Below are 24,681 nucleotides of genomic sequence, written 5' to 3'. Positions count from 1 at the left end.
TATCTCGTGGTTGTATAAGATTAATTGCATTTGTACTTTCATACTTTAACTTCATTTATTTATGTAAACACGAAAAACTTTAACTCATGTGCAATAGTACTCTCTTTAACCCAAATTGTAGGCATTAATTAATCTTTATAGTTTTATAATTTTTGAAATTGAGTGTCTGAATAAAAGAAAAATGAATTTTGAAAATATTATTTTAGTTGAATATGTTGTTAGGTGATAAATAGTAAAATATTGAATGAATAGAAAAAAGATAAGGATGAGAAGAGGTGGTGAAAAATATGGTAAAGAGTGAAAGAAGGAAGAAAAGGGGCCCACTGCTTTTGGCCCAGCAGCCACCAAACACAACAGAAGCCCTCATTTTTGGCTTCCACTCCTTTATTCTTACTTCATCTCTTTCATATGCTATGTGCTGCCACCACACCCTAACTTCCCTCCTCCACACCCATCACCACCGTCCATTTACCCTCATCCATCCATCTTTCCATGCTTTTCCAAATTTTTTTTAATACATTTTACACTTCAAAAACAACTTTCAATAAATCAGATTGTTGAAAATTAAAATAAGAGTTAAATATATTTTTAGTCTCTATATTTTGGAACGGTTTTGGTTTTAATCTCTCTTTCAAACTAAGGTACAATTTAGTCCTTTAACTTTAGAAAACTCTGGTTTTAGTCTTTTTTATCAAATTTTTTTAACTTTATTTGTTGTTTCAAACCCGTTTCTCAATTAACATTGAAGAAAAAATGTATCAAACAGTGTAAATAATCCAAATGCTATAATGAAACGTGCTTTAAACAACAAATAGAGTTTTATAAAGTTCAATTACTAAATTATACCTTAATTTGAAAGAGAGACTAAAACAAAATCGCCTCAAAGTATAGGGACTAAAAACATATTTAACCCTTAGAATAATTATTGTAATTTCTTGTTATTTTTAATTGATATAGGATTTTTAAGAAGATTTTCAAATGCCAAAACCTGTACACTTTAAATAATTATTAGATATTTTTAGATAATTTCGTAATTTATATATTGCAATAGGGTGAACCCTAAAATAAAAAAGTTGAGTTGAATGAGATTATGTGAATCTTAGTGGTGAAGATCAAATCCTTGTTACGTTAAAAGCTGAGGAATAGCACTTTGATGAAAACGTGAGTAATCATTTCTACACGTTCACACTGACAATAATGTACGCTTAATCTACTCTACGAAATTACTTCGAAACAACCACCTTTTATAACAACATCTTTTTTAAGGATAAAAAAAAAATTATTCATTTTATAAAATTGAAGTCATAGAGTATTCAAAGACTGAGACTTCATAGGATGATCCTTAAAATGTTTTTTTTTTTGGAATAAAAAATTCAAATTTAATGTCAATTATTAAACTTGAATATTTGCTGTCAGAGAAGTGAAACAAAATTACGAAACAAATAATGGTAGTTTAAATTATAAAATATTCAGATGGGGAATAGTATAAAGATTCTTTCATAATTGAGGGAAAAAAAATCAAAGATTCATAATTAATAATGGAAAATAGACTGGGCTATGCGTACTTGGTAGAAGAATAGGACAAATGTAGAATTTTGCATTCACTATTCAGTATTTTAGTTTCAAATTTGTTCTCTATATTTTACGATGAAAAATTGGTGTAACAATATCAGTTGAATGAAAATGACCTTTCATATTATATTATATTATATTATATTATATTATATTATATTATATTATATCTATTATATTATATTATATTTTATATATATATATATATATATATATATATATATATATATATATATATATANTATATATATATATATATATATATATATATATATATATATATATATATATATATATATATATATGTGTGTGTGTGTGTGTGTTTTTGTAAAAATTTAAACAATCATGACAAATCGTATTTGAACTCTATACATATTTTTACCCGCTAGTAAAAAAAATGTTTAAATCCTTTTAAATTATATTTGTTAGATTTAAATTTATTTTATAATCTGAAAAAAAAATAAGTTTTGATTTTTCTGAATTTGAAACATTTTCTTTGTTTCTAAAATGTTCTTTTCATCTATATAAATAAGTAAATTTTAATCTTGCAATCTTTGGTTTAAAAAACCACTTAATAATTTTAAGTTGTAATTTTTAGGGTTAACTTTATTTTGATCTATCTAAAACTAATAAATTTCGAATTTTTTTCAATCTGAAACATTTTTTTTTGTGTGTTATCGTCCAAAATTTGAAATTGTTGTTTTTCATCTCTATAAATAAGTGAGTTTTAATCTTCTAATTTGTGTTCATCCATTTAAAATATAAAAAGATTATTGTTTTGATTTTTAATGTTCACTTATCAAATAAATTAGTAACATATGTTTTAAATATCCACAAATTATAGAAGTATGACAAATTAACTAGGTAATACATTAAATACATAATTTAATGAATATATTACACTGTTTAAAGCGATGGAATCTTTGTTGATTTTTGTATTAGAATACCTTTTATAGGTATCTTTCTATTATTAGGAATGAATGTCACTTATGAAGAGTAGGATGAGGGCGAACAATTGGACTTAGCATTTGAAGATTATATGTAAAAGTACTCTGATATTAAAGTTAGTAAAGATTCGACAACTCAAGTATTAATGACGCAAAAAATGTAAAATCACTTATTTCTACCTACATTTATAGATTTCAGTCTGCATCATTGATTAAAGACAACTTAATTACGGTTCAATTGGAAGTAATCACACTTTACATAAGTTATTTAATACTAGGGATAATCCATACCGCTCAGTCAAGAGAAGCTCACTTGATTTCGTTGATTAGTGATTGATCGTCCAAGTTGTTTTTGATTGAAAGGTCATATGATACAATAGTAAAAAAAGAATTTTAACTTTTAAAATAAAAATTAAATATGTATGGCAATGAAAAAAGTCATTACATCACTAGTTTAAAGTGGTTAGAACTATGTTATAATGTTTGAGTCTTCAATCACATTTATACATTTTATAATGGCTATATAATTCTATAGATAAAGGTTGATAAAACATGTGATGGGGAGAACAAATTGTATTACTTTGAATCACCTTTGTGTATATGTATATGGTAAGCATAATTATCTCTTTTGAAGATGGAATATTTTATAGGAATATCCTTAGTGTAATATTATTAATAGTAAGGGTGAAAATATTGGAGATGAAAAATTGTTTTTCCATTCTTAGTTTTGTTGTTCTTCTTTGTATATAGAGTATACACATGTACATGAGTTAGAACACTTCAAACCTTTGTTAACCAAAGACTTTGAAATTTAAAGGTAATTAAAGACTTTGAAGATTCAAAACTTTGACCGACAAAAAACAATTAGATAATTATTCAAAGAAGAAAATAAAATATTAGATGTAATATGCTAAACAAGATTGGTATAAGTGTTAGTAAAAAACTTTCCGGTAACCAAAGTTTATATTTCAAGTTGTGAAATAAATTAATACAAAACAAAAACTTATATTCTTTTCTTTAACTTATTTACTTCAAAAAAAAAAAAAATAAAGAAAACCAAAATGTGAGAGAAACCATTTTCATTTTAACCCACAAAGTTTTATAAAAGTGGACTTCATTAATTAAACGACCTTTGGTCCAAAATTTTTGTAATTATTTCATTTGTAAGCTTTCATAATCTATATTATTAATTTTTGTGCATGTATCTAAGAAAAAATCATAGGCATTTTTCTTTTTTTTATGTATGTGGTTTTGTTGTTCATATAAAACGCATGAATATGTATATGAATCATTGGGTGGCGCCGTCGACCCATATTATACTTGTTTTATTTGATGCTTTGCGACAAAATCGTCATTTGAGAAGAAATATAAAAAGAAATGTCGAGATTTTTCTTAAACTAAAAACCTTGAATCCCAGAATGTACTCATTACAGAAATGAAATAAAAGGTTTTTGTTTTGTAATGGTCGAAAATGAATGTACTTTATATTTATAATGATTTTGTTGTTGATTTGTTTTGTTTATTGTTAGAGAAGATGATTAGAAAGTAGGGTTCTGAGATTAAAGAGAAAACCCTCTTGAGCAATGCACATGGTGTCAGATATATCCACACGAATGTTTGGGTGAATTATGCAACCAACACGAACTTCATTGCAACAATTATTATTCTGAGTTAAATTTAACCTTGGCGGCTATTAATTAACAACCTCTTTCGTTTGCTTCCATTGATTTTCCCACAATACACAAACAAATATTTTGTTGTTTTTTCTCCAATGGGACAAAGAAGGTAAAAAGGTAACAGTGATGTAATAGAAATTTCTCCAATCAGACAACCAAGGCAACTCCTTCATCTTCTAACTTTTTTTTTTCTCCAAAAATACACATATCACCATTTTCTATTATATAATGCATACAATGCAAAACTATAGTCTCTTGTACTTACAATAATGGCATTATTTGGGGTTTCCATTTCGTCCATATATTCATACTGTTCATGCCATTGCTTAGATTTCAAGAAAACCTCATCACATAACTTTAATTAAACATACCGATCAATTCCACTCAAAATTTTAACCTTCTAAATTATTGAGTTATTATTGGACTGTTTTATTTGCATATTATCTACCTTTCTTTAAAAAATATTATTATAAACACTATGACATAATATATTATTAGCATTATTATTTAACACGTTATATATGTATATACGTAGTAATAAGTGTATTAATTAGCATGATATACGAAATGTTTTTATAATATCTATATACTAGCAATTTGATTTGTCATAAGAATATGTCAAAATAAGCCTACCTAGTGCCAAAATAATGAAAGGTAACTATATATATATATATATATATATATATATATATATATATGGAACACAAGCACTAACTATTTTTTTGTTTTGTTTCGGGGAAAATGACTATAAGAACTAAATTAGTAGTTTGGACGGAGGTGTTGGCGTAAACTTAAAGTTCATTTGAAGCTTTCAAAAAAAAGGTTCCTCAAAATGTATGAATTTGGCTTCATTTGGATCAAACTCAGCACGTTTTTAGATGAATGTGATAAAGGCAGGGCTGAAAAGTTAGTGTATATATTGATGTATACAAGTATCGTTTTGGCATAATGTATATAAATACACCAATGTTACATATATATAATATATGTATTTTTGTTGGGTACATACATATGGTGTTGAACTGAAGGTAAAATGAAGGTAACTGTAAATATTTGAAATTTGAAGAATGTTGAGAAGGAAAGGAGGTAGAAGAGAGAATGTTGGTAATTTTAACATGGCACTGTTAAGTTGATGCTACCATTTTACCAAAAAGCAAAGCATCTTGAGCAGAAAAAATTATGACCCCCATTGACTACAATGCCCTTTGAGGGTGACTTTACATCCTCATTATCACCTTTATAAAAGCTGCTTCCGGTGAAATTAATTAGAGCTTCTGCACACTTACGAGTATGGGTACTCTCGTCTATATCTTCCACAGATACTCCTCTCAATTAAGGATCAAAATATTAAATACTCATAATTTAAATCTCAATGAGTTGGCACTGTGACAAAAAAAAAAGTTTATACATAAATGATATACATTCATAACTTTAATTCACACAACAACCTTCATTTATGCCACTATACATTAATGAAAATGAATGTTTGTTTTTTCTATACCACTACTAATTAATCTCACTACATTTTATACTGATATATATATACCTCAACATTTACAAACTATTTTAATTTTTTACCATTATGGAACATATATATTCTTAGAGAAATCTAAAACACCACATATATTATTATTCAATGACGAATAATTAAGTAAAAGATGATTATATTATTGATTGCTTGTATATATCTATTGCATCATAAACTAATTCCAGTTGAGTTGTTTTTCACTACTTTTTGAACATAAATTTTTCTATTAAATAAGTAACTTTTTGTTTTTGTAAAAAAAAAGAAAAAAAAAGATTAGAAAGACAACCCTAATAATGAAACATGAGTTCTAACCTAAAACCTTAATACGATGTACTTACTTATAATGTTGTATGACTTAATAAACTAATTAGAAATTGATAAGTTGGATATGTATGGAAGTGAAAATCCATTATTAAAAGAGAGTGTAATAATGATATAACAGGGATTAGAATATGAGTGTGTGATGTTGGAGAGAGAAGGAGAGAGTGACAGAATAGGAAGCTTACGTGTGTATTGGGGGGCTTGGCCTGTATTTATGCATGCAAAGCAAAAAAAATTACTGTGTGAGGAAATTATGAGGGTTTTGTTTCCTTGTGGGGATATTTCTTTTTCTGTAATGGAGCCCATTGAGCTGCTTGTGGGATCGAGTTTGGAGCATTGTGATTGGGTCTCATACAGACTCTCTTTTTGAAAGTTTATTAAGGAGGGCTATTACAGACAATCCCTGCTCAACATCAAGCAAGAGAAGAGAGCAACCCAGAGAGAGAAAATAAAAAGCATTCTCATACAAAGAAAGAAAGAAAGCTGATGCAAAAGCTGAAACTTTAAAAGCAACTTAAAAGAAAGCTGAGGAAACCGAAAGGAAGAAGAAAAAAAGAAAAACACCCTTTTCTTTTCTTTTCTTTTCCTTTCTCTCTTCTCTCTTCTCTCTTCTTCTTCTATCTATCTATCTATCTATGCCTCTTTCATCTTTCTCTCTCTCCCTCAATCTCTTCACCCCAATCATCTCTTCTTCTACCTTCCTTAATTCTATCACCAACATAGCCTCAGACACAAACATACCCACTTCTCGTTTCTCTTCTTAGGCCTTATTATCTCTCACACACACAAACACACCATATTATAACCACATCATCAAACCACTTCCCATAGAGTGTACCATGTTAGCCAATAACTTATCTCCATCGTCAGTTCCCACTTCTGAGCCTTTTCCCTGCACTGAAAATGCCACTGCCACCAATAAAAGGAAGAGAAGGCCCGCAGGAACTCCAGGTGCACAATTATCATCCATTTTTGCTATCCCTCACTCTTCACTTTATTCACTTTAATCAATTTCATCAAAACCACCTATCTTATATATATATATATATAAACATATATATAAAACCACGTTGCTGTTTTTCAATAATATGCTTGATTCTGTGCATACTCATACTTACCTTATCCGTCTCTCAAATAAGATATAAGTATATATATGTATGTCTGATATATGTTTTAGCTGATGGTAATTGATTATGGTTGGTTGTATATGTGCAGATCCAGATGCAGAGGTGGTGTCCCTCTCGCCCAAGACTTTGCTGGAATCGGATCGTTATGTGTGTGAGATCTGCAACCAGGGGTTCCAGAGGGACCAGAACCTTCAGATGCATAGGAGGAGGCACAAGGTGCCGTGGAAGCTATTGAAGAGGGAGACACCGGTGGTGAGGAAGAGAGTGTTTGTGTGTCCTGAACCAACTTGTTTGCACCATGACCCTTGTCATGCCTTGGGTGATCTTGTTGGGATAAAGAAGCATTTCAGGAGAAAGCACAGCAATCACAAGCAATGGGTCTGTGAAAGATGCTCCAAAGGCTATGCAGTGCAGTCTGATTACAAAGCACATCTCAAAACCTGCGGTACCCGGGGCCACTCCTGTGATTGTGGCCGCGTTTTCTCGAGGTTCGTTTGCTTATCATTAACATTTCTTATTCATTCATTATCCCATCACCATTTCTTTAATCTCTTTTTCTTTTCTTCCATCATTCACCAAATGGTTTTCACAATTTTATAATCAGTATTTCAAAGGAAACACTGATCTATCTCTCAGTATTAAAATTTCGGGTGGTGGGATTGATTTTGATTGTTTTTTCTCCTCTCTCTCTCTCTCTCTATTTCTCTATCTATCTATGTATCTAGCTATTTCATGTGTTATATGTACAAGGTTTCTTTTTGTTTTCTACTTTCACCATTTTTGAATCTCGTGAATGTGTATCAATTGAGCAGAACTTGCGAGGGTTCTTGTTTTACTTGGGATTTGACTTGAAAAAAGGGAAATATATTTTTTGGAATGGAATGTAAAGTGAACAATGGAGGTAGAAAAACTAAAGGGATATAATTAAAAGAAAAAAGAAAATAAAATATTTGACTGATGGAACCTCAATCCTTTTGTTTTTTTTTTTTTTTTTCACGAGCTAGTACTGTTCATTGACAGTTGGGGTAACACGGTTTCCAATGCTCCGTTTTCCGTTGGTCGCATACATATTAACTGTTGTGTGTTGGCTCGAAGCTTTCCTTCTACAATTGCATTCCAACACCTTTAAGCATCTTTGTGCTTTGTGTGATCATTCATGCGATTAACATGTTGCATTTTCTTCAATCACTGCATCATAAATCTAAGAAATGGCATGAATTCTTGACTTTCTTTTGTCCTTTACTTAGTGGAAACTGGAACCTCTTCCCCCACCATTTTTTAAAGACCTTTTTCAACCACCTTTTATGTCCACTTTTTCCTTTGTCTCCTTTTCTTTCTTCCTTTACATGTTCTTTCTATAGCTCTATATAATGCTCATCTTCACACCCACAAACAAGAATCATTATGCAAAACCCTTTTGAGTGGTTCAAGGCTAATAGTAACTCTAACAACTGTTTGTATGTATATATTCTTTCTCATCTCATAGGGTGGAGAGTTTCATTGAGCACCAAGATGCTTGCAACATGGGGAGGCTCAGGCCAGAATCTCAGCCACTTCAACCCTCTGCGTGCCTTTCTAGAACAGCCTCAAGCCCAAGTCCTTCAAGTGAAACCAATTTCAGCACAGCTCCTTGGCCAACAAGGATCATAATACCAAAGCCAACTGAACCACCCACAATTTTCATGAATAACCCTACTGCTCATGCTATCACCACTGCTGAAACCTCATCCAAGAACAACAAACTCCACCCCAACTTGGATCTCCAACTCTCAACTCCCACCACCACCAACAACAACAACAACATCAACAACAACAGTTCAAACGTTGCAAACCCCATTGATGCTGCAATATCAACATCATTATCACCTAAGAGGGATCATCACGAGAACCACTCAACCCATTTGCAACTCTCAATTGGGTCATCAGATGTGAGTGAGAAAAATGAATCAAACAGGAACTCATCAGAGAAGAGCAGCAACAGCAACAATGGGAAGCAGTCCAACATGGCCTTATTGAGGGTTCAAGAGCAAGCAAGGGAACACTTGAGGATAGCCATGGCTGAGAAAGCATATGCTGAGGAAGCAAGGAAACAAGCCAAGAGGCAGATTGAACTTGCGGAACAAGAGTTCACAAACGCCAAGAGGATAAGACAACAGGCACAAGCCGAACTCGACAAGGCCTACGCCTTGAAAGAACATGCAATGAAGCAAATCAACTCCACCATGCTCCAAATCACCTGCCTCGCTTGCAAACAACAATTCCAAGCTCGAAATGCAACCCCCGACGAGAATTCCTTGGTGTTGAGCTACGTGTCTTCTGCTATAACCACAGAAGGAGGAGAAGTTGAAAATGATAACGGAAAAGACCATGGCAAAGACAACTAACTCTACTTATTGAGAGATAATCATCTTCATCAACATCATCTTTCTCTCTAAAGTTTATTCTGTATTTTAATTTTCTATGTCCTCCTTTCTATGGGTTAATACTTAATACCCTTTTTTTCCAATGCAACGCTAATATCTTTGTGAATTGGTATACCAAGTGAAGTGAAGTGAAGGTGAGTGAAGTTGATTATGTAAGTGGGAGTATAATAGCGCACGTGATGGAGAAATTAAAGAGTGTAATTCTTCGTGTAACTTGCAGTTTATTGTGCCATGTTATTTGTTAATTAAATTTGGTATAAATGCAGACTATGATAAAAGGGTTTCTCACTGGTTTAATTACATGATTAAGTTTCTATTATTTGTTGCCCTTTCTTTCTAGCTATATTAATAACTATTTAATATAGTCCGTGGTGTAATGATTATGGATGGCGTGAGCGTGTGAATGTGTAGTATTGTACATATGATGTACAATAGGTAATGATGTATATATATATATATACACACACAATGTACTTACAAATTAATGTATATATATATAGGTTGTTTGAGTTTAAATATATATACGTAGAGGGAGTATTATAAATGTAGGTTTTCTTGCAATGAATAAGGGGTCAGGGAAAACACTGAAAATTTGCTACCCTAAAGTTTTGGTTGTTTTGGATTTTGTGTTTGGACTATGTGTAGATCTTTGTTGCGTAGGGCAGAAAACGGAGAAGACTGTTTGATGAGCATTAAAGAAGTGTACTGACAAAAATAAAAAGGGAGACCAAATGCTTCAGAGAGAAAATGAATACAAGGGCAGTGTCATAGTCATTGCTGAATGCTCACTCTCACTCATACATTACATGCATATATACATATATATCCATTTAGAGAGAGAGAGAGAAAGAGAGTGAAAGAGAGAGAGTGTCCTTCCTTTTGGGCTGTGCAACTATTCTGGCGACTTATAAATGTGAATGAAAAGCAGCTTGCATGTTTTTCAGTGCCACTGTTGTAAGGGGTTAATGACAGTGCAGGGACTCAGTCGTCCCTCTCAAAGGCACACAGACACAAACAAACTCCATTCATGATGATCACCTTCACGTCTCTTGCATAAGAATCAGAGCCAAGTGGGCGCAGCACAGCAGAATTAAGGCAGAACCAGAACCACCAGCATCTTTCCATATATGCAGAGACCATTCAAACCCTCCCTCTTTCAAAGCAATTGCCTCTACTGTCAAAATATAACAAACCCAAAAACAATTCCAAAACCAATATTTTTTAAAAGGACAACACATTGTCACATTCACACACACTCCAGTTCTTTCTATCCCCACATCTGTCTCCAAAAAATTTCAAAACTAGTCACATTCATAACACATCATGATTCATACCCTCTCTTCATATATTTTACACAAACACACACTGTTACATCTTAACTACATCACATTACATTATGCACTCAATCTCACTTTTTCTTAAATCTCTACATTCATATAATATATATAAATATATAAACTGGGTTAGTAGAATCTATACAAAAAGATGTTTATGAGAAGCTATAGCTTAAAGGGTGGTGTATTAATTTGTTTATTTTCTTTTGGTAGTGTAGCTTTTTCCTTTTCTCATTGGACCACGTGCTTCTTCTTCTCCTGCGATTATGTAATTGCTTGCTAGCCTCAGCATACATATCAGTCTCCACTATTACCTTCTGGTGCACAAAATTGCTGTACAATTATTATGAAAGTGGAAGGTTGCAGTGTCTCTCTGGCTGAGGGGACCTAGTGTAAGTTTGCCTGGCTCACTTCACATTAAGTCTCCTAGTGGGTGGGTTGAGTTCGATTTTCAAACCCCTTTTGCTATCTCAACCCACTCATTCTTCCCATTCTTGTTCGATAAATTAGGAAATAAAAACAAAAAGTAGGGTAAAATAGCATGTTGTTTCAGTACTATAATCTTCTTTTTCAAAATCCTTTGTCTAAGTAGGTTTAAAACGGTTCCAAACATGTACTTAAGTGGACGACTTTCTCTTCATACCGTCATCTTATGAACCCTGTGCTGTCATAAAGTGTGTGTGTTCATTTAAAATGCAGATTCAATTATGTTGTTGTTCACAAAAGTTATAAGAAATTACACACCAGAATGGTAGTTAAATGTTAAAAGTTTCACTTTTATTTGAGAAAAATACATTTTACCTTTATTTTTACATTTTTTTTTCATCAGTAATAACAAATAAAGTAATAAAAGAAAGCATTTAGATGTCGCAACTTATATACAAAGTCATAAAAAATTATAATTCCAAAGGGTCTTAGGAATTAATCCAAACTATAAAAAAAATGTACAAAATATTATGTTTACATAATTGTGTATATATAAGTAATTTTCTTCTAATTTTCTTAGGAGAAATAATAAATATATCCTATTATTTTTTATTGTTTACAGTATATATTATTATTTATTGACGATAAAATTTTATTATAAAATAATTAATAAAACGGACAATTTGAATAAATTGTAATTAAAAAGTGGGAAACAATTGTTTTGAAAAGGCTCTTTTTTGAAGGGAGGGAAGTGATACTTTTTATCAAAAGAAAAAGGATAGATGCTTCATTAATTAAAAGATTAAAGACAAAATGATATAATATATATACCTCGTTTCTTTTTTAGAAATCAGAGTTTTAAAATATTGAAAAAAAAAACAGTTCTTACTTATAAATAGTGATAGTAGTAGCACATCTTAAGATTTGAACATATAATAGACATATGTTTAAGAAGGAAACAAAAAACAAAAGTAGAGTGTAGGTTCTTTGGTATTGAGATGCAATCAATCATGTGTATGGCATAGCCAAAATAACAAAACATACATGGAATGCTAGGGCTCCTTACTCAATATACAATACAAATCATAAAAAAGTTGAAAGGGAAAGAAAAACAATTGAAGCAAGGTTAAGTGTTGTGTATGTACAAACCTAGCATATATACTTTTTATTTTATTTTTATTTTCTCTATCAATCATTGCTTGGTTTGGTAGTCACAAATGAACTATTCTTCTATTCTTAAACAACAAGCTTCTTGACAAATTTATGAAATTGATTTAAATATGCCAAAGTGGCATGTTTTGAGATTTTTTTTTTCTTTTTAAGTTTTGACAAGTCTTGATATTATTGATCTTAGAGGATAAAGATGTAGTGAAGAAGAAGAACAATAAGCATTTTAGAAGGACCTTAGCATAGATATAATGGAAGGGGAAAAGAGGGTAAAAATAAGAAAAAAAGAAGGAAAAAGACCCCTCCATAGATACAGCTTTGTTGCACCAAAATTGTCCTGGCTTCACATTGACATAACCCCGTAAAACAAGGATATCCTATTACATTAGTCCTAATACTACAAACATAGATCAACTTCTCACATATATATATGGAGTTAACATCAATATATACTATGCTTTTATTTTATATTCACTAAGTATTTTGATTTTCAAAATCCAAATGTAAATCTAGATATAAGATAAGAGAGTTAAATATTGTATAAAAATGAAAACTCATAAGTTTATTGATTTAAGATTTTAAGTTAAAAGTAATGTTATTATTCAAGTTAGATTCATATGGAAGAATAAATATCTATAATTTATTTATTATAATTAGTCAAAATCTTTACCTAACTTATCGGATTAAGTGACACTTTTTTTTCTTTTATCCTTTTGAATGTTTTAGTATGACTTTATTAAAATTGTGATGAGTATAATTTTGTATGCAACACTAATTCAAATGATTTCTTAAATTTGCTTTAAACTACGTACCATCAATCATATCAATTAAGTGAATTTAGTTATCAATCAACTTACTAGTTGTTTCATTGATTTGAGTATTTACTACTATTAACATTTGAAATATCTCAATTAGGAACAAATTGTCTAGTAAATATTTATGTTAAACCTTTAAGTAGAAATTAAATACCAGTTTCTTTCAACTTGACCAAAATAATCTATTATCTCAAATGTGTTAAGGATAAATTCTTTAATTTTTCTTTTTTTAATTGTGATCTCTTTTATTTTATTATAAGCATGTTATGATATGAAACTTCAGAGACTACTTAATTTCAGTACAATATTATTATAGTTTAAATAATGTTATTTTCTCTTAAATGTAATTATGTTTTATCTTCAGTTTCTAAAAACATTTGAATTTTGGTTTTTTTTTTCAGTCTTTGTTGTTTTGTATTTAGCCTATAATATTATGTTCGTTTTGAATTATTCCTTTGAAAAATATGATAAAGAATAACAAATATTCTACATATTATATAAGGAAAAAACGAAAAAAAAAAAACAGGGAAAAAAATGACAAGGAGCAATACGAAAAAGAAAAACATTGTAGGTATAAAAAATCAAGATTTTTTTTTAGAAATTATAAAAATATGACTATATTTCCGAGAAAAAAAAAACTTATTATCATTTATCAACTAAAACACACCATGTTTGGTTTGTAATATTAACACAACCATTGGTATAAAACATATATAGAACTACTTTGTAGTTTGTGATAATAAGAAATAAGAAAAAATAGCTTATATTTAATAACTAAATTCTTTGAGAATGTTTTAAGTATAACTTTAGTCCTTTAAAATATTCTTTTTCTAATTTTCAGTCCTTCGAATTTTCAAATAAATCCTCCAAGTATTTTAATTATAGAGGGGTATCAAGAAGTTTAGATTTTGTTTAGGGGACTAAAAAATGTGCACTACAAAGTTAGAAGAATCAAAGTAGATATAATTTATTTATATATACTAAAATTTTGCTTTAGACATTTTAAAATATATAACTAAAAGTACATTTTATCTTTAAGTTAATCAATAAGATGGGAATAGAAATTTTGGTAAATTCACCCTTTATACAAATGTTTTAACTGTCGAATATACTCTAAAAACATGTAAGGATGATTTTATTTATTGTTTTTAATAATTTAATTACACTAGTTCAAATGTAACATCATTTCAAATTAAATATGGATTCATTCAGTTGAACTTTCTATCAATTAAAGATGCAAGTAAAAGATTTTTAGTATCTGTGAAAAAAGAAAAGGTTTTCAAAAAGAGACACAAATTGAAGATACACTTTGAACACTAAATATGAGAATATTTGGTAGAAATTCCAACGTTATAGTTCATCATATTATAAAAAAAAATTATTATACCTAATTCCAACGATGATTTGTAATTAATAGACAACGTAAATAATTTCACATGGGCAGTACGTACATAGAAATTAAACAGTTGAGTTTTATGCTTCAAGGAACCTTTTGTTAAAAAAAATAAAAAATCAGAAGACATTTTCTAAATTGTTTTAAGCTCATTGATACTAAAATTATTTATAAATTGTTGTCAATTATTTTAATGATTTAGTGTTGCCTAGAATAAAAGTATTGTACTTTTTATCAGTAAGAATGAATACATTAAAAATAAACAATTTGGGTTGTGTCAATTCATATAAAAAATAATAAAAATGAAAAAACAACAATATAATTTTTCCCTCTATATAATGCTACAACAAAAATATGAACTCCATCCCTGAAAATTGTAATTTTGAGTAATCATTTTAAACTATATGAACTTGGTTTTTTTAAGTTTTGAAAGAAAAGCATTGTAATGTTTCTTTACCATAGCTTGTAGATAGCATAAAAGATCTGTAGGGATAAGAATAGGGAAAAGTTATAGGGAACTATTTGTTACCTGTTTGAAAGTTTGATGAAGAAAGGACCAAGAGAAGAATCTCCCTAGATTTGAAAGGTAAGAATTGTGAGTGTATTATGACCCTTGACTTCTATGCAAAAGTGTTGGAATGATTAAGAAAACATGGAAAAAAAAAATTAAAGATGGGAAGAAGGACAAAACAAAAATATAGGTTTGGTTATTTGGATCATGACATGTGATTATCATGTTTAGTTATATGTCTTTTTAAATAACCAAATTTCCAAATCCAAGATCCTCCATTCCAATTAGGGTTCTTTTCCAAGTATAGATATAACTTTCCATCAACAAAACTTAAAAGCTTTATACTAAATTAATGGGTAATTGAAACTAAAAAGAAAAAAGAAAAAAAAAACTTGTTCATTGAATATTGAATATTGAATATTTCCCTTTACCATCATGATCAATCATGGAAGAAGATGATTTGAAGGAAAAGAAAATGTATATATGCATAAGCAAGCATGAATGTGATTGTTTTGTTTGTAAAGAAAAAAGGGTTTGGTATAGTTGATAGCATAGTGCACTGAGTTTTTTGTTGGCTATTTTCTCACTCCATCCAAAAAGCCTCAGCTGAATGCTGGAGTTGTGGCTTTAGTGAGAAAAAGGGAGAAAAAGTGTAATGTCTCAAGCAGTTTAGCCGGTAAATGTAAGATCAAGTGGGCCTTCCAAAATTTCACTTTAAGGAGAAAAAGAAAGAAAATGAAAACCAATCAAATTCAGTTAACCAACAACATACACTGGAATGGAATAAATTTCAGTGGTTGGTGATCAGATAAGTCTACAAGATGGTTGGTTTCATCAGGTAAAGTTGGATGGAATCATTAGGGTTTTTTTTTTTTTTTGGTATGTAGAAATATGAAAGATATTTTCCAACCAACAACACCCAAATGAAATCTATCAAAATATAAATGTTTTTCATACACATACCATTGAGAAAGAAGTTTCAAAAGGAAATTTTGATGGTGGGTTTTGAGGTTTTGGAGGAATTAATGTGTGGGATTTTGAGGTTGAAAGAAAAAATGTGTGATTGTGTTTTGGAGAAAAGAGATGAGATGAGGCCCAAATCAATAATTAAGCAGAAACACACATATTATTCATGGGTCCATAGTTTGGAAGGAAGGTGCAAAGGATTCCATACTCAAAGTCATCATTGTAACTGGACCTACTTCATTCAAGTGCTTTCGTACACATTTCCATTCCAATCAGGCCTATATTTCTAAGTAAATTCCATCCCTTCATGACCCCAAAATCAATGTGGTCCAAACTTTGCTCATTACAAAGTAAAAGGGAAAACTGGGTAATTTTTTTCATTTTCATGCACAACATACATATCTCATACAAATTGTAAGGTTTTTTATTTCCTTAATTTTCAAAAATATATCCTGCATACCCAACAACACTTATATTATAACAACATAAGATGTTAAGGAAGAACAAATGCATAACAAATGCATACAAAAACATAAACAATATTAAAAATCTAAATGTGAATCTAAGTCCTACATTAAATAAATATGAAAAAGTAGAACAGTATATAAAAGTAAAGACTCATTAATCAATTATTTTAAAGTTTTAAGTAAAAAATAGTATCAATCCTTTGTGTGCTTAAACTTAACTTTCATTAGTATTGTTTTTCTCTAATAAACATTCTCCTAGATAAACCCAACAAATGTTTTATGTTTTTTTTTTGTGTTGAAAACTGAATATTAGTTTAATAATCACATGTTAAATAAAAGTGAAAAAATTAAAGGGTTAAATATGTTTTTAGTCCTTAAAGTTTCACTGATTTTTGGTTTTAGTCCCTGCATGAAACATTGATGACATTTCATCCTCTTAGTATGGAAACAAGTATTTTTAGTCCCTAAAAACAGACGACGTTAATTTTTTTGTGATGTGGCTAACGGCACAACCACGTCTTCTCTTTACACTGCCTGACACGTAGCATTTTTTTTTTAATTTGGTAAACCCTAGCCGACGCTACCTCCTCCATGGTAGCCACCCAGCAACTCTCACCAGCCACCATGAGCTCACCCAAGGTCGTCGTCGCACAACAACCACCGCCATCATCATCGCGCCACCACAAAGTCACACCACCACAACATTCTCCTTCCTCTCGCGGGTTCGTCTGTTCGCATCGCCTCTATGCCACCGTTCAACCTCCATGGTCAGCCATCTTCAAACTTGCACTCAGAAAAAAACCAACCCAGCAACAAAAAGTGCCCAAACCACTGTGTTCCACCAGCGTTGCAAAGCCGCCGCAAGACGCCTCGGCCACCACCTTCACAAGCCCAATCTCCACCGCAACCAACCTCCGAGAAGCCCAGACGCGAGTGACGCAGTTTTTTTTAGAAGCCAATGATATCCAAGAATCCTATTCATGGTCGCTGTCCAAATCCAAACAGAATTATTTTACGAGTTGTTTAAAGATGTCAGTGTCAGAATTTGATAGCTTTCGGTGGAATCTGTAAAATCCAAACAAATGTACATGTTATGGCCAGCATAGCATCACTGCAACACTCATCTCCTCCATTTGAAACCCATGACACAACCATCACAGCAAAAATTCGTCGCCAATGTGAAGCTTCTTAGGCAGCCAGGGAAACCCAAAAACCACAACCACCATATAGACATCATTCAGAAACCCAAATCGTTACCCATTGTCATCGCAAGAAATCCCCAATCGAAAAAACCCTAATTGCAGTTTTCTTGCATCATCTTCGTCCCAAATCCAATCATCCCAAATCCAAACTACGAGCGACGCAGTTTCTCCACCACTTACAACCATAACCAGACCTGCAAGACAAAACCCAATCTTGAAATCCATCATCGAGATCGTTTCCTTGCGAGAATCACTAGCTACCATTGTAAGTGTGAGCGGAACAGGCACAGGCAAAGGCAAAGGAATTTTTCCCCTTTCCCCTAATCCGAAACCCTAATTTTGGGTGGGGAAGACGTGGCAGGCAAGTGTACAGAGAAGACGTGGCTGTGTCGTTAGCCACATCACAAAAAGATTAACGTCGTCTGTTTTTGGGGACTAAAAATACTTGTTTCCATACTAAGAGGATGAAATGCCATCAATGTTTCATGTAGGGACTAAAACCAAAAATCAGTGAAACTTCAGGGACTAAAAACATATTTAACCCAAAATTAAACAATATATGTTAAAAGTCTTACATCGACTACAGATAAAACCAATTTATAATATATAAGTGGGGTTCAAACCTTATCTTACAAGTTTTGTAGAGTTGAGTTAAGCTTAAAGTTCAATTCTTACCAATATATAAAAGAGAAAACTCAGACATATTATCTTAAGGTTGATTTTTATATAATTAGATTTATATTACTCTGAAAAATATGATATTGTTCTACTCCTTCTCATTTTGTTTTGATTGAGGGTATTGAACTTAGTGGTTTGGATTATGAAATAGAAAATGAACCCTAGTAAAGTATTGGGCTTGAGAGTCCACGTGCTAAAGTAGCTATGGAGTGAAAAGAATGTGAAGGTGGTTAACATTTATGGAGTAGTAAAGTTTAGAATTAATTAATTAAAAAACATGATAGGCAACAGGAACGTGAGGAGGGGCTCCATTTGTCTTGCTGTATTTTCATAAAGTTAGCCATTGTGTCACTGTCTTGTTTAAGCCATGCTACGAATAGTCATAAGAAGTTGTACAACTTTATTCACCACAGCACTTTTACACATAAAAAATAATAAAACTGTGTACTATATAAGGTATGAAAAACATTAAGTGAAGATGACATGATTGTTAAAGATTTACAAGAGGTAGGGGTTCCCTTCTTTTTGTGTCCAGGGGATATATACAATGGAGCTTCAAACATTTGTCCTTAGTGTCTCCAACGAATCACTAATATACTTCTTCTCTTTCCTTTTCTTCTCATTCAATACCTTAAACATCCTATGTTTCTATGCTTTATATTCCTCTTCTCATGCATACCTTGTACAATTGTTGTCCATGAAACGGTGAAAAAGTAAACTTTAAACTTAACTCAATCTTACAAAATCAACTAAAATACATTCACTTGTATTTTATAAATTGATCTTATTTTTAGTCGACTTAAAACTTCCAACAAAGACAATATCAAATTTTTAGTTTAAGAAAAAAACAATAAAAATTGTATATATCAAACCTAGGTTCAAATGTACTAGAAGAAAAAGTTCAATACCCTGTAATTTTTATTCATCAATCTAGAATCAAATTTTCTAAATGAATTATGAAAAAGTAATCATTCTACGTAATCCTTCCAAATCAACTTTAATTCAAAACCTAATAAATTTATCCACTTACAAGTTTAAAAATGCAAGAAAGAATACATTTAGTGTAATGTTTGAACAATACCAACATCGTTCAATTTGATCATGTTAAACTCAAGCATAAGTGTAGAAATAAATAACAATGTCACTGTCACCAAATTTAATTCAAGTATCTCTAATCACTACAATAAAAACTTTTAAAATCAACTACCAAATAATTTACCAACAATAACAAAAAAATATAGAACTTTAACACTTTTAAAAACATAAAGAAATATTACTAAACAAATCATAACTCGTAATAAAGATAAATTAGTTCAGAGAATAATATTTTTTTTTTCAATTAGCAAAACTATCAAAATCGCCAAACTCTCACATAATAGATTAAAAAATGAATTGAGATGTAGTAGAGAAAAAGAAAACACTTATTCTAAAGAATTATATACTTGGATAGAATATGGTTTTATAACTTGTTAACCTGGAAGTCAAATAAAATATATATATATATATATATATATATATATATATATATATATATATATATATATATATATATATATATATAAGGAGAAAGTTGAAAGCTAGAGTTGTATTGCAAAAAAGACAAAATGCTACATAAGAAAGGGCCAAAAAAAAGGGTATTGGGCCAAGGCCCAAGTCTTACTAAGTCAAATTAAGAAGAAGCTACAATGAAAGGTCACTTACCTTTACATATATCTTTCTCTAAAAAGACATTATGTTAGAATAACTTCTGTTAATGAACAAAATACAAAGTCTTCCATCACAACATTGTTGTTCATAGCTTTAATAACCTATATATAAGTTAATTATTTTTTAATGTCAATTTTATTTCAGGTTTTTCCTATAAATTCATTTGTGATTTGGAATTAAAAATTAAATCACTTTACTGTGTATTTTATAGTTTAAAATACAATTCATTTTTATTGTTAATCGGTGCTGCAAAAGTATTAATAGAGGTTTAAAATTAATTTCAGAATTATTAAAAATTCTTATTAAACACTTCGTAAAAAAATTGTTAACTTTGGGCTCGTATTGTTCTGTAAAAAACTGCAGATTTATTAAATCCAACTATTTAGCGTTTTTGAAAGCAATAAAAAAGTTCCAGAAGAAACATCAAGGAAAAAAATAAATAAAATAAATAAAATTACAAAATTTAATAGGAAAATGTTGTTACATTTAAAATATGGAATTATTATGAAAAATTCTACTAGTTAAAATATTTAATAAGTTTTAAATGCTTATGAACAACTACTTTATGTTAAAACAAAAAGGTTAAGCGTTGACTTTTTCTTGTTCTTTTTAAGGAATTTGATGTGTTTGTTTCTGTAAAAGGAGAAGAAATAAAAAGTAAAAAGGGGAGATTATGATGTCGGAAAAAGAAGCAAACTGAGGTTCCTGTTATGTAATTTTAAAATAAAATAAAATAAATATTATCTTATAAGCCGAGATTTCCGGTGCTTATATTTTTAGTTTTTCTTTATTTTATTTATTTATCTCAATTTAAATGATATAAAAAAAACTATTTTATTATTCCTATTTTTCTTATATTCTTTTACAGCTTTTCATGTATCATCTAAACAAAATGTTGGACCAATTTTGAACTAAAAAAATATAGTAATACGTTCTTTCTTAATTATATATATATATATATATATATATATANATATATATATATATATATATATATATATATATATATATTTACATAACTTTATATTTCAGTGGTTATGTAGTATTGTGTAATTTTTTATATTGATTATTTTTAGAAAATATTATGAAAATAATTTGAAGATAACTATTATAAAAATTAACATATTTTTTTTTTCGTTTTTTACTTTATATATTTATTGAATTTGGAATAATTAAATGAGATATTTGGAATGAGGTTAAGTAACCCAACCCGAAGCTTGATGCTGTGACCAGCCCAGCCTGTTGCCTGTGGGTCAATGGTCAACGAATCATTTTCAGATACATGAAATGCTGATAATCTCATAAAATAAACACATTTAAATTTATAACATTAACAATAATAATAAAAAAAACATTATTTTCACACAATAAAAACATATATCATATTTGAAACTTTAAGTTTGTTCACCTAATGCCCAATATATTTTAAATTTTTTAGGGAGCTTTATAAAATTAATATATAAAATCTATTTTAGGTTTTCTTCAATATAAGATAAAAAAATAAATTTTTATTCATAAATAAAACTAATTATAATTTTAAATATTATTTTCGATTCTTATGTATTAATTATTATATATAATTTTAGAGTAGTATTTTTATTTTCCTCACAATTTATTTAGATTTAAAATATAACTTATATGTAAAAATGTGTATTTATTTTTTTATATTTAAGTGTTTATTCATTAATTTTATTTAGAAACCAACCCTATTGAAGATACTATCAACAAAATATGGTGAGAATAATAAGTGTGATGATAAAAATGTATAAATTGCATGAGAATGGTATAAAATATATAAATGAAGTTGAGAAAATGAATAATGATACTAAATAACGTGGTAATTAATGGAAAAAATGTCTTATCATAAGGAATATTTTTTATTTTTGAGAATCATTATGCTACAAGATAAATAAGATTAACACAGTTATATAGTATGAAGATTCTAAAATATTAAAAAACTACCTCTATCTAATGATAATTAGAGAGAAACATTATATGAATTTTTACAACATAAAAATATCTATTTCATGTTACACGAATTTAACTTAAATATCTAACACTTTACTACAATAGTATGAGAAAAGATAAATACAAACTTAAAATGTCTTTGACTTGAGAGAACTAAAACCATGAATTTTATGTTCATTATATAGTCACTAACATACTCTCTTGCTTATCATAAGTGATGTAAAAATTTTCAAGATATATTATTTATTTTTATCAACTCAACAATCTCCATAATAACTAATATATATATATATATATATATATATATATATATATATATATATATATATATATATATATATATATATATATTCACCATAAAGATTATACTCACTTGGAATTAAATCATCCTAAGAATTTTCTTTCATTGCACACTTTCATTAAATGTTCACATACAATGAATCTTGTCTTATGAAGAGGTTGTAGAATAAAAGAATTAAGATGATCCAGATTATTGTGCTAGACACTGGAAGTTAGACCAACAAAATGAGTGGGATTAATGATGAGAGAAAGGTTGTGATCACTATTACATCTTGGAAGAGGGATTCCCATCTTGAAATTAGCAACAAATAAGCCAAAATTATCAAAGGAAACAAACACATTATTTTCAGTAATAAGTTGTCACACAGAAATTAAATTTTTGATAATATGCAGTGTGTGCAAGACGTGGTTAAGGATGAAAGGTTTATTGTGATTTAAGGTAGGTATATATACATAACAATATGATATAAATCAGGTATGTAGTTATGCACAACATAGTTATATGAGATTTAATAACCTTATTACAAGAATTTAATTAGCTTAATTACAAGAAATTAATTGCTAATTGGCATAATTTTAGAAGAATAATTTGGATTCTATCAATGACCAGACATGCAGGTGGCCTATTTCTCAGTCAAAGCACATATGCTCGTGACATTTTTGCACGTGTAGACATGGTCTCATGCAAACCTTCTACTATTCTAGTTTATACCAAGCATAAGCGCAGTACATCATACAACACACCATTTGAGGATTCCACTATATATCATAGTCTTGTTAACACTCACTTTCATTCTATTAAGAAACTTCTTACATATATACTGATGTTGATTAGGGTGGATGCTTCATATTTGAAGCACCTACACACTTTTTCTCATTCTAGTGTAGAGACTAAATACAGAGGTGTTGATATTGTTATTATTGAATCTTGTTGGCTTTACAATCTCCTCTTGGAGTTTCATTTTCCTCTCCCTTAGGCTACTTTGACATACTCTGGTAATGTTACTGTCATTCATCTATCAAGTAGTTATGTGTATCATCAATGCACAAAACCTATTGAGATGAATATCCACTTTGTTTGGAAAAGGTAGCACGTGGTGAGACATAAGTTCTTCATATCTCTTTCCACCACCAGATTGTTAAGATTTTCACCAAAGACCTACTTCAAGTTCTTTTTGATGATTTTCAAACTAATCTAAACAGCCATGAATCTTTCGTTTAGACTATGATATTATAATAAAATTCAAATTATTCTTATAAAATTAAGTCAACTAATAATTGATCTCTTATAATTAAACTAATCAAAGCAATATATAATTATAAACATTGTAATTACAAGAGATTGAATAACTTAATTTAAATGTTTGAAATTATTGTCGAATTAATATTATTTCACACATTCAAATTATCTTTCACTCTTACAATTATTATATATTCATTTCATTCGAATAATATATTAGAAAAAAATATTAATTTTTTCATACCATTTTAGTTTTAATTTTTAATTAAAAGAACATAATAAACCTATTCCATCCATCTCATCATAAGTTACGTACATTAGAATATAACATTTTCACATGTTAAAAACACTAACTTTAACCATCAAATTTTAATTTAGTACTAAAGCACTCTTAACACCTATGAGAAACATCCATGAAGCACTAAAGTATAAAAGCATCCCCATTCATTAAACATTAAAGAAAGAAATCACTAAATATTTCATCCTTTTACTTTTCTTTTTTGAGAACTCCAGTTATTTATTTATTTTATTAATTGCATAAAATTAACTAATGTTGCAGCAAGAATATATACTCTATATTTATTGCCTTCTTTTTACAACTTAAAATCCATTGGTGAGTAGGTTTTTAATTTTCATTAATCAATAACCAATTACAACCTGCATACTACAATATATTTTTGAATAACTATTTTTATTATCGTAATAAAATGGAAATTTGAATCATCATGGTATCTGGTGTCCAAAAATGGAAAAAGAAATGAAAACACATTTAAAATGGGGCCATTTGCAGACGAAGATGAAAGAGGGATGTGACTAAGTAAATAATTATTTATGCTGTGCTGACTGAGTATTGGTCACTACAATTTGCACATTTTGCATTTGAATACAATATTTTAAATATTACTTTAATATT

The 24,681-nt window shown here is 29.5% G+C and overlaps 1 protein-coding gene across 1 annotated transcript; it reads left to right on the top strand.

The window, feature by feature from the left end:
• Positions 1-6,570: 6,570 nt before the first annotated feature.
• Positions 6,571-9,864, top strand: LOC106774869 (protein SHOOT GRAVITROPISM 5). The gene is made up of 3 exons (XM_014661899.2): positions 6,571-6,995; positions 7,260-7,659; positions 8,658-9,864. The coding sequence occupies exons 1-3, from the start codon at positions 6,884-6,886 to the stop codon at positions 9,553-9,555; spliced, it is 1,410 nt and encodes a 469-aa protein (XP_014517385.1). The 5' UTR covers positions 6,571-6,883; the 3' UTR covers positions 9,556-9,864.
• Positions 9,865-24,681: the final 14,817 nt, after the last annotated feature.

Source organism: Vigna radiata, chromosome 1, assembly GCF_000741045.1.
Source record: "Vigna radiata var. radiata cultivar VC1973A chromosome 1, Vradiata_ver6, whole genome shotgun sequence".
NCBI classification, from domain to species: domain Eukaryota; kingdom Viridiplantae; phylum Streptophyta; class Magnoliopsida; order Fabales; family Fabaceae; genus Vigna; species Vigna radiata.
This window is presented reverse-complemented; position numbering and strand designations above follow the sequence as displayed.

Bases quoted from the DNA above. Each gene is read 5' to 3' on its own strand.
- LOC106774869 (XM_014661899.2), top strand. From the start codon at position 6,884: ATGTTAGCCAATAACTTATCTCCATCGTCAGTTCCCACTTCTGAGCCT. The intron at 6,996-7,259 runs GTGCACAATTAT...GTATATGTGCAG, and splicing joins AAGGCCCGCAGGAACTCCAG to ATCCAGATGCAGAGGTGGTG. The intron at 7,660-8,657 runs GTTCGTTTGCTT...CTCATCTCATAG, and splicing joins TGTGGCCGCGTTTTCTCGAG to GGTGGAGAGTTTCATTGAGC.